Source organism: Hemicordylus capensis, chromosome 6 (genome assembly GCF_027244095.1).
Source record: "Hemicordylus capensis ecotype Gifberg chromosome 6, rHemCap1.1.pri, whole genome shotgun sequence".
Taxonomy (NCBI): domain Eukaryota; kingdom Metazoa; phylum Chordata; class Lepidosauria; order Squamata; family Cordylidae; genus Hemicordylus; species Hemicordylus capensis.
In genome coordinates, this window is record NC_069662.1 from 90,980,856 (window position 1) to 90,996,084 (window position 15,229).

Below are 15,229 nucleotides of genomic sequence, written 5' to 3' on the forward strand. Positions count from 1 at the left end.
ACAAACCTCTTTTATTAAGCAAGCAAAGACTGCTTTTTAATGGTTAGGTCTTATCCATAAAGTATCTTTTCTGTGCACTAGATAGGGGAAGTGTTTGATCACTTAAAACTTCCCTTTTTACAGCAAATAGTATATATTGCTATGTTGCATCAAATACTGGGGAAGCAAATATATCCTATTAAGTATATTGTAACATGCTAGGTTCCTAAGGTATGAACTGAATTGTTGTAAACTTGCTGTTTAGACTGGATTGCGTGTAGGGAATGGAGGACTCTACAGTTTGCAGAGGGGCTTCTGCATGTTTGGGAGGGGCTTCTGCATGTGTAGTCTGAAGAATCTAGATTTGACTGCAATATAAGCCCTTTTTACATGTTAAAAAAAGGAAGGACACAGTACTCCTTCCAGTCACAAAAAGAATCTGTCCATGGTTATAGTATTTGCCTCTTCATAGAAAGTGGGGATTCTGAAAGTGTCAGCATGGGGGCAGGACTTCAGGGCATGTTCTCAGGACACTGTATGTAAGCACAGCATCCCTCCTTTTTTAATGTCTGAAAAGGACTTACAGGATTATCGAAAAAAGGAGGTTGACTAGAAGATAAGAGAAGAAAAGAAAAATTACTTGGAGTTCCCAATGAAAGGTAGGTAATGGCTGAGAACTGACAACCTGGTATGCAAATCAAGATAGTTTTGATAATATCATATTTACTTAGATGTCACATGGACTGGATTTTGCTTTATGGATTCCATGGTAGTATTAATACCACATGTAGGGATGTGCATGGAACCTCGTGGAGGAGGCTCGAAGGTGGAGGAGGTGCTGCTTTAAGAGCAGGGGAAGGGTGCACTTCCCCCCACCACCATTCCCCCCACCCCCACCGGCATCAGTTTTAGTCGAAATCCCATCAGGGTGGCAGCGTACCTTCCTACCGCCCCATTGCCCCCGTTGTCTAGATTTGACCAGAAGTATCCGACGTGCCTGTGGATGAATACTTCTTCTTTGAATAGGTCTTGCAGTAATGAAGCCTGACAACTCTCCATGGAGGCAATAACAAGTCAAACCTTCCACAGACTTCCTGACAAACAGCCCGCTGCCCAGCCAAATGTTTAGCTAACTAATTGGCATATGTTGTCACTTACCAAGAACTATTACCACACTGTACTTGATAGCTTTGATTTTAGCCTTTGATATGAGTCCCCGATGAGTGTAGCTAGCACAGAATTTGCCATCTACAAAGAGAAGGGGAGAAAATGTACGTAAGCATAGCTGAAATGCAGAACCTTACCCATTATCTCCTCAGTCTGATCAAATTGCCTGAGAGCTCTTTATTGTTGGAGTTTGTTAGCAAAGGGATTGCTGTATCCTGATGCTATAATTATTCATTTTTGTGGTGAGAGAATTAGCTCCATATGGGGAAATGACTGTATTCAGTGCTGAGCAATTTCATAACATGTCCCATTGATCATCTAATGCACCAGTCACCTCCCTATTTGATTATTTATTTGGATTCTCATACAACATCGGATATTTATATACCGTTTTCCAACAAAAGTTCTCAAAGCAATTTACATAGAGAAATAAAAATAAAGAAAGATGGATCCCCATCCCCAAAGGGCTCACAATCGAAAAAGAAATATAAGATAGACACCAGCAACGGTCACTGGAAAGATGTTGTGCTGGGGCTGGATTGGGCCAGTTGCTCTCCCCCTGGTCCATAAAGAGATCATCTGTTGAAATCATCTAGAGAGGTTCTCCTGCAATTGCCGCCAACTCATTTGGCGGCTACTCAGGAATGGGCCTTCTCCATTGCTGCCCCTGGACTTTGGAATGCGCTGCTTGTTGAAATAAGAACCTCCCCATCTCTGGCAACTTATAAAAAGGTGCTGAGGACACATTTATTCACCCAGACTTTTAATTTGATTCATGGTTTAAATTTTAATGCTGGTTTTAAATGATTTTAATGTTAATGTTTTTAATGTTTAAATGATTTTAATTGTTTAATTGATTCAGTTTTGATTTTAACTGTTAATTGATTTTAATTGTTTTTATTTGTTGTAAACCACCCTGAGCCATTTTTGGAGGGGCAGTATATACATCAAATAAATAAATAATGATCCTAGACTAGAGCTGGGTTGGGGTGAAACACAGAATGTACATTCTGTGTGGTTGGGGTGCCACACAGAATGGAGCAAAAAAAATGAAAAATGAAACTACCAAACCAAGACGACAAAGCATGGAGAGTTAGCCAAGTAGCCTGGTCAATGTGAATGTTTTCCTCTCCTATCACCCCCAAGCAGGAGATTGGGGAAATGATTCCTCTGTGATCAGCTGTGAAATAGTATGAAATCATAGAAGATTCACTGAGCCCTAAATTCAGCTCAGTGCTATCATGGAGCGGTGATCTGTGGCGGGATGGGTGGAGAAATGGATTTGCCACACAGCAGGTAGCTAGAGTAGAATGGCTTTTTCATTTTGTGCATCTCTTTGAAAGTTACTTCAGACAAGTATTTGCATTCCAGTTTCAGGTAGATTTGATTAACAGTGGACATTTTAATGAACCCTACAGTAATTATACAGTGTTTGCTTTTAATGCTATAAGCTTTAATGTTTGGGAGAGCTTCCTGGAGCTTGGTAAATTAGAAAAAAAATGCAAAGAGGCTCAAGAAAGCTTTGTAACCAGTGAAAGTTTCTCCCATGGGGCTTAATGGATGACATTAATGTAATAAAAGTATGGATTTATCTGCCAAGTCCAGTTCCCAGTGAGGAAAGTAGTTAAGTGGTTAACTATTATGTTGTGGTTAAACTTTGTCTTTGTCCTCCAGTCAGGGGTGGATTAAGCTTTTGGCCTTTGCTGCCCTTTTACCTTAAACAAGAAAGGTTTTCCTTTTCTTTCTTTTTTAAGGTAAAAGGGGGGACTTTCTCCTCGCCCACTCCACCCTTGTTGCAGCCGCCGCTGCCCACAGATAGGGGCGGCAAAATTTGAGGGCAAAATTTGCTGCTCCTCAAATCTTGCCACCACAGGCAAATGCCTACTCTGCCTCTCCATTAATCCACCACTGCCTCCATTGCACAATCTTCCAACACAGGGAAGGAATTCCAACCAAGAGATAGATAATTTCTCCAGTCAGCTAGTCACTTCCCAGGCTTGTAAGTTCCTGCTGATTAGAATAAGACGTCTGGAAAGATTTTTAGTAGCCAGCCCAATGAGAGCATTCTTAGAATCTTACAGGACAAACAGCTAATAAGGCAGTAAAACTATTTCTAGGTTACAAGTGTGGGATTGCCTGACTGATTGTTCTCCCTGCACCCCACAAATTCTACTTGCAGAAAACTAGTTAGTCAAGAGAAAGACTGACAAGCATTTTGTCCCTGATACCAGTTTTCCTAAGTGTGCATATGTGTTTTTGTTTTAACGTTAGTGACTCTTTAGTTCTATGGCCTGTTTTTCCTAACTTCCTAAGGCTTAAGATGCCCTTGTAAGCATGTACTGCAGCAGCAGCATGGAACTCTGAGAAGCTGCTGCATACGCTTACAATACTGTCCTGGGCATGAGGAACCTCAGGAAATTTAGTTTCCTAACAATCTGGATCAGGGTTCCTGATCTCCCTAACACCACCACCACCACCACCACCAAATATTTATATATCGCTTTTCAATAAAAGTTTCAAAAGCGGTTTACACAGAGAAATAATATATAAATAAGATGGAACCCTGTCCCCAAAGGGCTCACAATCTAAAAAGAAACATAAGATAGACACCAGCGACAGTCACTGGAGACCCTGTGCTGGGGGTGTATAGGGCCAGTTACTCTCCCCCTGCTAAATAAATAGAATCACCATGTTAAAAGGTGCCTCTTTGCCCAGTTAGCAGGGGAGGGATCCAGGAGCCCTGGAAACTACATCTCCCAAGATTCGTAGTGTTTGGGATGTTGCTATAGCAATGGCCTAATGCAGGGTTTCTTAACATTGGGTCCCCAGATGTTGTTGAATCACAACTCTCATCATCCCCAGCCACAAAGGCCATGCCTGGGGATGATGGGAGTTGTAGTACAACAACATCTGGGGATCCAATACCTGGGGATGATGGGATTTGTAGTCCAACAATATCTGGGGATCCAAGGTTAAGAAACCCATTTCTAAGGAATAAAGGAGGCTGTTTTCATGAAATTGCCCATGGAGAGGTCCCTTGACACTGCTATCACCAGCACTGGAAAAGTGTTCAGAGAAACAAAAGGGATGACAGGGGAGTTGGGGATTCACAGAGGAGTTAGCAGGGTTGGAAGGGAGGTGCTCAGTCCCTGTCACAATCTCTGTGATATAATCAGGAGTGTGATGGGGCTGAAAGAAAATAATTTATTTTCTGATTATGTTGGAAAATATATTGCTTTATTTGATCTCATTCTAAATTGAGCCTGGCGGTAATAATGCCAGTTCTATCACTGTCAATTTTGTATTTGTTTATTTAGAATAAGGAAACATTCCAAATCCCTTAGGCTCCAGGCAAATAACACAAATTAAAATATAAAAGCATCAAACATATTAAATATATATGCTGGAGTCATAGCTTTGCTGATCAACAGAACTGTAATGAAACATATTATGATGAACACCACTTGACTGGAACAGCACATCAGGATAATGTAAAGTGTGCCATCGAGTTGGTATTGACTCCTGGCGACAAGATAGCCCTCTGGTTGTCTTTGGTAGAATAAAGAAGGGGTTTACCATTGACATCACCTGTGCAATATGAGATGATGCCTTTCAGCATCTTCCTATATTGCTGCTGCCTGATATAGATGTTTCCCAAAGTCTGGGAAACATACCAGAGGGGATTTGAACCGGCAACTTCTGGCTTGGTAGTCAAGCCATTTCCCCGCTGTGCCATTAGGTGGCTACTCAGGACAATGTACCAAAAGGCAAATGTGTATTTCAAATTTGATAAAATCTCAAATATTCAGAGAGCTTTTTTCATAGACCAATTTAGCTACATCTGTTAGGGATGTGCACGGAACTGGCTGGCCCGGCCTCAAACCTGACCAGGCCAGTTCGGTCTGGCACCCCCTTGAACCCCTCCGCCCACAGCTCAGTACAGCCCAGGCCACGCAGAGGCCAATAATGCAGATGCGCGGCCTCCAAAATGGCCACCAGGCCACTGGAAGAAGGCTGAAAACCGGCCGAACTGGCTGGAGGGTAGCATAAGGAAAGTCGGCGGGGTGGGGTGGGGGGAACCTCCATGGACCACCACCCCCGCCACTACCTCCAGCAACTCCCTGGAAGGGAGTAAGGTAAAAAAAAAAGTTTTTTTTAAAAAACCTAAAAGTGTTCGTGAACCCCCTGAACATTTGGGGGGTGTTCGGTCCGCTGTGGGTTGGACCGAATGGGGTGGTTTGGTTCGATCCTGAACCGTTGAACTGGCTCCACATCGAGCCTGTTTGCACATCCCTAACATCTGTTGCGGAGGGGCAATAGATCAATAGTTAAAGGATCTTAGGTAGACATTTGACTGGGACCTCAGAACTATTGCCTTTCAAGGAGATAATATTGGGATAAAAAGGACTAATTGCCTGGCCCTTTATGTTCATTTTGCTAATGGATCTCCATATACTCTAGACCAGTGTTTCTCAACCTTTTTGGAGTCAAGGACCAGTAGATGCTTTGTGTGCAGTTTCAAGGACCGGTACATTCTTTGTGTGCAGTTTCCCAGACCAGCAGTTAGTAAAGGGGTTTCAAGTTTAAGTTTATCTATTTATTTATTTTAACAAACTTCGATACCTGCCCATAACTTGCATCTCCTGGCAGTTTACAATTAAAATAATATCATAAGCATTAAAATCATTAAAATTAGAATCATTTAAAAGCAAACATTAAATATTAAAACTATAACTCTCATAATTTTGGATAAGAAGATTACACTTTGATCAGAAGGGAGAGGGGGAAAGGATGAGGCATCATGGCTCCCTGGCACCTAAGATTTATCAAGTCCAGACTTAAAATTAACATATTTTAAAAATATGTTGCAACCTTACACTTCACATTCTTCCAATTCTGTCTTTTCTTACTTCTCATGTATCTATTTTGAGTATAAACATGCAGGTAGGAACTTGTGTCAAGTTTCTGTATACATAATATCTTGCTTCTTAAGTGAAATTAATTAAAATGAATTTAATCAAAATTTAACTTTTGAAGCTCTGGCAGGCCAAGATTAATTTTAATTAATAAAAAAAATGAATTAAAATTCATTTTAATAAAATAAATACTATACAATCTGTACAAAATACATAATAAAATGCATTGTTCTTCCTTTCCACCTCTGCCAAAACATCACACCTAACATGGAGCACTTGTAAAGGAAAAAAATTAGAGAAGCTTTTCTCATAATTTTGGATAAGAAGGGAGGGGGGAAAGAAAGGAGAGGAGAGCTGGTCTTGTGGTAGCAGGCATGACTTGTCCCCATAGCTAAGCAGGGTCTGCCCTGGTTGCATATGAATGGGAGACTTGATGTGTGAGCACTGCAAGATATTCCCCTCAGGGGATGTAGCCACTCTGGGAAGAGCAGAAGGTTTCAAGTTCCCTCCCTGGCTTCTCCAAGATAGGGCTGAGAGAGATTCCTGCCTGCAACCTTGGAGAAGTCGCTGCCAGTCTGTGAAGACAATACTGAGCTAGATAGACCAATGGTCTGATTCAGTATATGGCAGTTTCCTATCTTCCTATGTAAAGAGGGAAAGGATGGGGCAGGAGGCTTGGCAAGAGGGAGTGGGAAATGGATGGGGCAGGAGGCTTGGCTTGAGAAAGAGAGAGAATGGAGAGCAGGGAAAGAATGGGGCAGGAGGCTTGGAGAGAGAGAGAGAGGGAGGGAGGGAGAGAGAGAGAGAGGCTGCAGGCTTTGAAAGGAGCCACCCCGTCCCATCCTCGTGCGTTTTCTTTAAATTTCTGCCGCAGCGTGGCCAAGGGATGGCTGGTGTGGGGGCTGAGCCAGGAGTAGTCCTTCGCCCCCCCCCCCACCCCGGCAGTGGCACTCTCACTCCCAGAGTGATACAGAGCCTGCTGTTTGGCCCCGGTGTAGCGACACTCATGCTAGCTTTATTCTCCACTGCCACATCAGATTTCACTACTTCGTCCTCCTTTCCTGATAAACCTCTGTGTCATTTGCTCATGCTCAATCTCAGTCTCCCTGTTTGTAGCCACTCAGTTGCCCATACCTTGAAGAGACTTTTGTCCTGTGGAGCTTCATTTGACCATACTGAGCGTGCTCCAGTGCTTATGAGCATGCTCAGATGCACAGGGAAGGGTTCGTTGAGAAGCAGGGGAAAGTGTCGTTACACAGGTTCTGCATCAGTCTGTGAGTGATGAGAGAAGGACTACCCCTGGCTCACACACACACCCCCAGCAGCCATCCCTCGGCCATGCAGCGACAGAAATTTAAAGAAAAAAATACATAGAGGTTCGAGTCAGGAGGGAGGCAGGGGGAGGGGCATTCCTTCCCAGGCACGGACCGGCACTCAACACTTCACAGACCAGTCCCTGGACCAGTGGTTGAGAAACACCACTCTAGACCTGAAGACTAGGAAAAGCTTTGGGGCAAATGAATCACAATAAGATAAAAATGATCTTCTAAGGTATAAAGAACCGCATGCAAATAGTGTTTCAAACTCTGCTATTCTTAAGTCATATGAAATGTTGTCAAGATCAAGATCAGAATATAGCAGCTTGAGCCTGTCTTCAGATTACTTACCAGCACGGTTAGTTACAATTATAGCATGGGCTTTACTCTTGGTCCATATTGTCCGAATCACAATGAAATAAATAACGCTGCAAGTGGGAAGAGAATGGAAAAATAAACTGGTTAATGATGCTTTAGGATGAGATACTCCTAAGAGCTGTAACTGTATCTCTATTCTTATTTGGCAATATACGTTCTCTGACTGCTCCCATGGTGGGGAGCAGAAGCCCTCCTTACCTCTATACCCACTCAGAACATTTGTTCTGCCTCCAACTCTACACAGAGATATAAGTTTTGTTCACACAATCCCCATCTGAGTCAGGAGTGCCCAGCCAGAGTAGGAGAGCCAGGCATGCTCCCAATCAGCAGTCCATGTAAACCCAAACAACAAGGTAGGAGAAGGAAGGGAGAGTAATCATGTGGGAGGTGGGAGCTGGGTAGGATGGGTGCACCCTACCCAGATTTTCTCCCCAGAATTTTACTGTGGATGGATGAAAAGCCTGTTGCAGAGTGTGTTCTGTCTGCACAGTATACAGAGCAAACACCAGTGAAAGGGCTTTAAGATAACTTTACTTGTGAGACAAAGGTGCTCAGAGATCAGTACAGAGCTTGCTGACTCAGGAAGGAGAACAGAAACTCCCAGCCAGCCCAACCAATACAGAGGAAACCACAGTGCCCCCTCTGTCTTCATAGCAGATTACATGCAAACTATACAGCAAGCTAGGCTGCAGCTGTTGCACATCTCAACAAAGCCATCCTGCCTCACTCTCATCCAATTACTCTCTCACATAGTTGGGGAGCATGCCCAGCTCTCCTGGGAGAGATGAGGTTCGCTCCTCCCCAGATGAGGATTTTCTGAACAAGCCTATAATGTTCCAGTGGAGCTTAAATAAGATCAGATTATGTGGTTAATTTCTAGAATTTATTTGGGACATCAACCTCATGAAATGGATTGGATTGTACATGCATAGGCTCCTTTTGAGCAGTACATGCCTGTGTGAATGGCTGGTGCTATTGGAGGTGGGACAGGCACATGAAGTGGAAGATGCACACTTGCTTCTTCCCCCACCCCACCCCACATGCATTTGGGAACAAGTGGAGAAAGTATCATGCATTCTCACCCTCTGATATTGTATATCATGGTTTTAATCATTTGGAGCTTTCAGTTACTGTATAGATAAAAAGTCTATTCTCACGAGCAGCCTAAACCCAGGCTAGGGCAGTCCAGGCAGCCCAGCCTGGGTGAGGCTGCTTGTGTGGAGCACCAGGATTGTTCCTGATCCTGGTGTTCCCACCCAGCCCAACCTGACTTTGGAGCTTGGACTTTAGCCAGGGTCAAGAAGGTGAGCATACCATTAATTCCAGCACTGGGGTTGTGTGTATGCTCGAGCTGCATGTAGCCTGTGCATAGACATAGTTGGGCACCTAGAGCACCCAACCCCCAAGGGAATCCCCTAATTGATTCACTGCGTTTGTGAGATTCCTGGAGGCTAGGATGATGAGTCCTGGCCTCCAGCAATCCACACTGCACAGAGCAGCATAGATTGTGTAGGTGCGCAATGGCATGCTGAAGAGGACTCTGCCAATCATCTGGGAGGAAGGTAGGTCCATCTCTGCCTTTCCCCTGTCCGCTTTCCCTGCAGCAATTTTGGTCATGTGTATGACCTCATAGTTGAAGATTTCACAACATGTATGTTGATTTAAGCCTTGCAGTGCTGTCATTTTTTCACCTGAACATTTCTTGAACATTTTGCATTTGGTTGGTGGTTTTTTAATTTATCTATTTAATGAAGGTTCTTGCATCTTCTCTGTCATCCAGGGAAGTGGTATAAAGAAGACAGCCTGAATTTCAGTGAAGACACTAAGACTCAAAATTCACAATGTTTTTGCGACAGCCCTAAGTATATATTTAAGTGAAATTGCAAAGTGTAACAAATCTAATACATGAATAGCTATATTTATCCACCCAGACCTCAGAGACAAGACATGTGTAATAGCTTGCAACTGTGGCCGCATGTCATTAAAGGATCTGCAACAGAACAAATGAACTAGAGTCTGGGCAGAGCCCTCAGGCTGTCAGTCTCAATGGTGATAATTGCCTCCCTGTATCTCAGGGGATCCAATCAGGCTCAGAGTTGGTAGCAGTCATGTGACTGCTCAGGCCAATGCTACACATATGGCCCTATATGGAGGGAGGATATTGCTCAAGTCACCACCCCACAAGCCCAAGCCCCAAAGCTCTGAGTGGGTGAACTGAGCGGCACCCCTAAGGGGTTCCATTCCCAGATACTCAGGGCTTATAATGGTGGGATGTTGAGAACACTCCTCATCTTAATAATGAACTTCCACAATTAGAATTCTGCAAGTTTCTTCTTCTTCAAAAAGCAATTGAAGGTGCGGGTTGTAGTGGATTAAAGACTTTGTCTCAGTGCAAGCCCACGTGAGGGGAAGAAAAATGCTGAATCATCCCCTCTATGCTTTCTGAGCATGGTTTCTCCTTAAACTTCCCTGTACTTTTTTGTAGGTTCTAAAAGCTACCACCACCACCCATTTATCAACAGAGCTTGATCCTCCCTCCCCGGGCTTGGGTGGAAAACCCAGGGAAAACTCTTTTTCTTTTGCTATTGGAAAAATAGAAAAACCTCCAATATGCAAGGCTACATGTGATAAGAAAACTGATTGCTGTGGACTGAATTGAGACGAGTTTGCACCAGAGTAAAACCCCTTTCAGGACCCCCTTTCCGGAGTTAAAATACACTCAGAGAGGCTTGTAAAATGCAAAGAACAAAAAGGAAAACAGTTTTATTCCAAATGCGACAGACTGCTTCTGTCTGAGGCTTCCTCAGCTTTTAGTTACAGGTAAAAATGCTCAGTAGGTCATAAGAATACTTCAAAAAGCACCAAGATGATGTTGGGGCAGCATGCTTTAAAAAATCATGGTTATCCAGTTGCAAATAACTTGTATGTATGAAAAAGCAAAAGCACACTTAGAACATTATCAGGGATATACAAAACACACACAAAAGAAACTGAAAGTCTAACACACAGTTTGACTAAACACACTTTCTTCTAGACTAACTCCCCAAAGCCTGAAGCCCTGGCTTTCTTTTTTTCTTGAACTCACCAAACTGTGGTAGAGGATTCAAGCTTCCTGCCCTCCTGGCTTCCCCGGGACCTGCTGAAGGGACATTCTCCTGCAGCCAGCCTTTATGGCCGCATGTCCTCCTCTGCCTCCCAGCCAGCTTCTACTTTAACAAAGAAACTCTCCTTCCTCCCTACAGCCCTCTAGGTCCCACCCACCTGGTGTGCTGATTGGCTGAGCTCTGGAGTTCACCAGCCTGTCAGTCAGGTCAGGGTTCACTTCCAGTTAGCTCTTTAGGGGAGGGGTGGCTGATCACTACAGGGGGATTATTTGGATTAGTGCTGTGGGGGCAGAGGGGTTTAACCTTACACCACAAACACACTCGTATCTTGATTTGACCCACTCTCAAAGCTATTTGTCCCGTTAGGGAAAACTACTGGGCTCCTTTTTCTCAGAATTCTAGTATGACTGTAGTTCCCCCCGCCCTAATAGTTTGGTCTTCCAAGCAAGTTCTTATCTATTCCACTTACAGACACTGTCGTTGACTTGTTCTCTTTTTTAAAAATTCCCAAGTAAGAGCATTCTTTGTAGCATTTTATCTAGCTGGTCTTATGTTTCTTTCTAAACAATAGCAATATTCACTTCTTGTATTCAATCAGCCTAATCTCTCCTCCCAACTCCCATCTCACTTATGTTGTTCTGTGCATACAGAAGATAAAACTTCACCCTCACAGCTCTATCTATGGTCTACTGTATTAGGCAAGAAGCAGACAGGACCAGGTGCAAGGTCTTTTTCATTAATGCAGTGTCAGAATCTGTACAGGCAAAACAAAATGTTAAAATGGAGCAGCAATGGAGGATTAACTCTCTGGCATTTACTTCTCAGTATATGTTTTAAAATGAGGGGTGTGAGTGCTAATGTCCATAGCATAAATACATGCTAAGAAGCAAGGTGAATACTCAAAGGGCACTATGTCATGCTCCAACCATATAATATATTGATAAGATAAATAATTGGAGGTGGCTACACTGAAGTGTCATCAGAAGATATAGTTTGTATCTGATAGACTGAGCTTCAGTATTGACTCACCACTGACTTCCACCAGCAACTTTGCACATTGTGTTTGCCTTAACAGATCTCACATTACTGACATGGAGGCATTTTAATGGTGTGTGTGTGTGTGTGTGTGTGTGTGTGTGTGTGTGTATGCAGAGCTTTTCATTAATAAGGAACATTGGGAGTCAAGTGCATTAATTTATACTTTTCCAGTACTGAAGAGCTGAATCACAAACCCTTCCTTTTGAGAAAACCATGTAACCATGTTTGAGTAAGTGATCATTTCCAATTAACCTTAATAGACTAGCACAAGTAGGATTTAATAGCGGGAATTTACGATAAGCACAGGTACTCAGAAAGAAATATGATATTATCTGATTTTATCATCTGTATTTTTTTGCAAAGTTAGAGATAATTTTAGTTATTATTCCACTGCATTCTCTTCCTCTCAAGCAGGCCTGCACAACATACGGCCTGTGGGCCGCATGCGGCCCGCAAGGCCTTTTTTCTTGGCCTGTGGGGCCATTCTGCTTGTCCCCCACCTGCCCGCCCGCCTGCCGCCCTCCTGACCCAAACCTCCATAATAATTTCTTGGACGTGCCATTCTAAATGTATGGTGGAAATCTCGCAAGAAGGGTTGGAAATCTTGTGAGAGGCAAGACTTCCGTAGCTGCTTCTGGGAAACGGAGAAGAAAATGGCGGCATGTGGCGGCGACCTGCACCGGAGGCCACACAGGGAAGGAAGAAGCCATGGGAGGAAACCTTGTGGAGCCGTCTGCTGGCAAGCTGGACGGGTTCTCGGGGCCAGCAGCCCAGAAAGGCAACAATGAAAGGGCCATGCCGGCGAAAGGAGGTGGCGGGACAGACAAGCGGGCATGCAGAGAAACAGCAGCGGGGAGAGAAAGCGGCAGTGAGCGGGGAGAGAAAATGGCTTCTTCCCTCTCTCCCAGGTGGCGGCTCCCATAGCGACTTAGGTCCTGTAGCAATGGTCATTCCTACTGCTCAAGGAACCCTTGCCTGTGCATCTCTCTCTCTCTCTCTCTCTCTCTCTCTCTCTCTCTCTCTCTCTCAAGCTAAGCCTCCTGCCCCATCCTTTCCATCTTTATTTTCCCTTCTCCCTTCTTTTCTTCTCATATTTTTTTTTCCTTAAAAGTGTTCCATGTTACATGTGATGATTTGGCAGAAGTGGATAGGAAGAACAATGCATTTTATTATGTATTTTGTACAGATTGTATAATATTTATATTATTATATTGAATTTTAATTCAACTTATTTCATATTAATTTAAATTAATCTTGGCCTGCCAGAATGTCAAAAGTTAAATTTTGAGTAAATTCTTTTAAAATTAATTTCACTTTAATTTGATTTAATTTGATTGATTGATATTAAGTGTTACTCTAATAATCAGCACCCTAAGAATTGACCTCGGTCCCCATGAACCAAGTCACGGTTGGTTTCGGCCCACCAGGTCAACTGAGTTGTGCAGGCCTGCTCTCAAGTGTCTTAGTAAGTGAGACATCTTTAGCAAGCAAGCTGCACACATACACATGCTGGATGGGGAAAAATGAAGTCAACACAAAAATCCCAGAATGGTTAAAATGCCTCTGTCCAAAACCATGGCAGGAGGCAGAGGGGCTTAAAGAAAAAAGTGATATACAGTCTTATCCCTCTCTGTTCCCTGCTCACATTTCTTAAGAGTTGTGTTTTCCTCCATACCACTGTCAAATACTAACGAAATATTGGCATCTGCACAGGAGTATTTCCAACATTCAATTTGTGGAGACTTAACTGAGCACCAGAATTGTTACTGTTGAATTACTGGCTAGCTGATGCAATTTTAGGGCAGGATTTTTTTTCCCCTTTGGTACAGCTAAGCTGGTTGAATGGCTTATGTTATAAAAGCTGGCCTTTGTGAGAGACAGATTCTCCACTCCATCCCTGCTCCTTTGAAAGAAGGATTATGTAAAAATATATCTACTGCTTTTTGAACAATTGGTATCTATTTGACAAAATGCACTTAATTCTTGCTATTGTGCTTTCTCTTTTAACTATCAATGTGATTCATGCTCCTTTTCCCATGGTTCCTTCATCTGGTTGGGATGAAATCAGTAAAGCATACTGATAATTCATAACTAATTCGTAATTATGATAACTCATAATTATGTATGTTTACTCAGAAGTTAGTCTCACTGATTTCAGCCCAGCCAGATGACCATGGGGAAAGGAGCATGTATCATGCTGAGATTATAATGTGTTTCTTACATTTTGTGTTTTATAAATACAAATGTGTTGTAAGAGATTGCCACAGTGGTGCTAACAGGAGTAGAGCCAGGTGAATACTCAAATGGCAAGGCCTCTGAGCAATGGCCAGGAAACAAAACACCCTTTAAATAAAGGGCCTGCTTCAAGACTGGAACAAAACAACCCTGTTTCGATTTGAAACGTTTCAACATTTCAAGCACAATTTTGGAGATCTGTTTTTCCCTTGCTGATTGGTTTTCTGGCACTGGCTTCTGACTGGCTTGTGATCTCCTTGATTCTTGGTAGGCTTGTCATAAAAATCAAGTGTTTCTTGTCAGTCCATTGGTCCATCTAGCTCAGTATTGTCTGTAGTACACAGAGTCAGACTTCTCCCAGGTTACAGGCAGGAGTCACTCCCTCAGCCCTGTATACTTGGATCCTATGCGGGTTCTAGGAAAATGGCGAAAATGTGTTTAAAATTGCCTGCTTTCTCATTTCTTTTATGGGTTAGGTGGTAGGCAGCACCCATCATGCCCTACCACCCAACCTACTTTGGTGTCCTTAGGAGCTACCCATGGGGTGTTTTGATTTTCTCCTCAAATGGAGACAATGGGATGTTTTGAGTTTCTCCACTGTTCCCTATGGCTGAAACTCTTGAAACAGTTTGAGGTTTGTTCCATCAAAACAACCGGGTCAACCACTGTTTTGATGAAATGTTTTTGCCATCTGCATTTTCTTTTGAGCTCAAAACACACACACACACACACACACACACACACACACACCATTTCATGCACATCCCTAGATTTTATCATGGCTGCTTTTCAGGCGGGGAAGCATCTTTAGTTGCTGCCATTCAATACTGAATTGAATCCAGAGTAGTTCAAAATCTGAACTTGGAAATGTGCACCATAGCAAAGGTCTTTTCTTCTAAAAGAACGATTGTAATAAAAGCGTAAGATAAGTAATTGCTTTTAGCAGATGCATTGGGGGCTCTAAAAGAAAATGAATGCTTTCAGATATGAAGGTTTCCAAAGCTGAACAGAAGAGGAATTCTTTGTTACTGATGAATTTGCACAACTAGACTGCAGACAACACAATGAGAGACACCAGCAGAACAGCAATTTAATT

At 43.0% G+C, this 15,229-nt stretch overlaps 1 protein-coding gene across 4 annotated transcripts in view; it reads right to left on the reverse strand.

The window, feature by feature from the left end:
* NPSR1 (neuropeptide S receptor 1) overlaps nucleotides 1-15,229 on the reverse strand; it is a 166,076-nt gene that overhangs the window by 11,540 nt on the left and 139,307 nt on the right. For all 4 annotated transcript variants that reach the window (XM_053265534.1, XM_053265535.1, XM_053265537.1 and 1 more), the window contains 2 exons: nucleotides 7,730-7,806; nucleotides 1,138-1,227 (listed from right to left, as the gene is read on the reverse strand). In XM_053265534.1, coding sequence (XP_053121509.1) covers nucleotides 1,138-1,227; nucleotides 7,730-7,806 — 167 coding nt within the window. The remainder of the gene's footprint in view (nucleotides 1-1,137; nucleotides 1,228-7,729; nucleotides 7,807-15,229) is intronic.